This window comes from Lactuca saligna, chromosome 8 (assembly GCF_052625555.1).
Source record: "Lactuca saligna cultivar CGN05327 chromosome 8, ASM5262555v1, whole genome shotgun sequence".
NCBI classification, from domain to species: Eukaryota; Viridiplantae; Streptophyta; class Magnoliopsida; order Asterales; family Asteraceae; genus Lactuca; species Lactuca saligna.
In genome coordinates, this window is record NC_136424.1 from 54,444,923 (window position 1) to 54,446,015 (window position 1,093).

At 38.5% G+C, this 1,093-nt stretch overlaps 1 protein-coding gene across 1 annotated transcript; it reads left to right on the plus strand.

The window, feature by feature from the left end:
- Positions 1 to 253: 253 nt before the first annotated feature.
- LOC145009635 (uncharacterized) lies at positions 254 to 625 on the plus strand. The gene has a single exon (XM_078968291.1). The coding sequence runs from the start codon at positions 254 to 256 to the stop codon at positions 623 to 625; it is 372 nt and encodes a 123-aa protein (XP_078824417.1).
- The last annotated feature ends 468 nt before the right edge of the window (positions 626 to 1,093 follow it).

Genomic DNA, 1,093 nt, shown 5'->3' on the forward strand with positions numbered 1-1,093 from the left:
TTCTTTTTCTCTATAGATGTCTACTCCTGGTGATGCTTCTGATTCTCAAACCATTATCCACAACTTCTCCCTTCTCTTCATCGTGTCCAAGGTGCCATTTGATGGCACCAACTACAATGATTGGATGCGTAACATCAAGATGGCTCTTCGATAGTAGGGCAAAGATTATGTCGTTGAAAAACAACTTATTGAGATCAATGAATCCAATGCTACTCCTAAAGAAATAGCGTCCTACAAGAAACATTATGACGACATGACTAAGGTTGCTTGCATCATGGTTTCCACCATGACAACTGAGTTGCAAAGATTCTATGAGGAATTTTGGCCATATGAGATGAACTTAGATCTTGTTGAAATGTATCACAAGAGAGCTCGTCAAGAAAAGTATGAATTCGTCAAATCTCTTATGGCATGCAAGTTGAAGGAAGGAGAGTCAATTTGCAACTACATACAAAGAATGCAAAGATACGTGGAGTGCCTTGAAAAGGTCAATGTAAATTTTGATGAGGAATTGGACATTGATATTGTGCTTAACTCATTGCCACCTTATTATGATCAGTTCATCTTGACTTATCATTTGAACAAAAATAAAATCACAATGGCCCAACTCCATAACCCATTGTAGACAACAGAGTCAGGGATGAAGAAGATTCACACCCCTAATGTTACTAGTATTCTTGTCTTATCCATTAGGAAAAACAAAGGGAAGAAAAGGGAATGTGCTTCTAAGCAGAATTGGAAGGGCCAGGCCTATATTGAGTCATCTAGAAATGGCCCAAAAGCGAAGCCTATTTATGACATCCCTCATGTAAGTGATCCTAAAGAGGCCAATTGCTTCTATTGCAATGATAAGGGCCATTGGAAATGAAACTACCCCAAGTACTTGCAGGACATCAAGGATGGCAAAGTGAAGCCATTGTCAGCAAGTATTTACACTATTCAAACTAATATCTCACAACCTAATCATTCTTGGGTCCTTGATAAAGGATGTGGTTTTCACATTTGTTTTGATTTGCAGGGATTAAGAGAAAGTGAAGAGGTGGAGCATGGAAGGATGAATCTAATCAAGGGAAATAGGAAATCTTCTCATGTT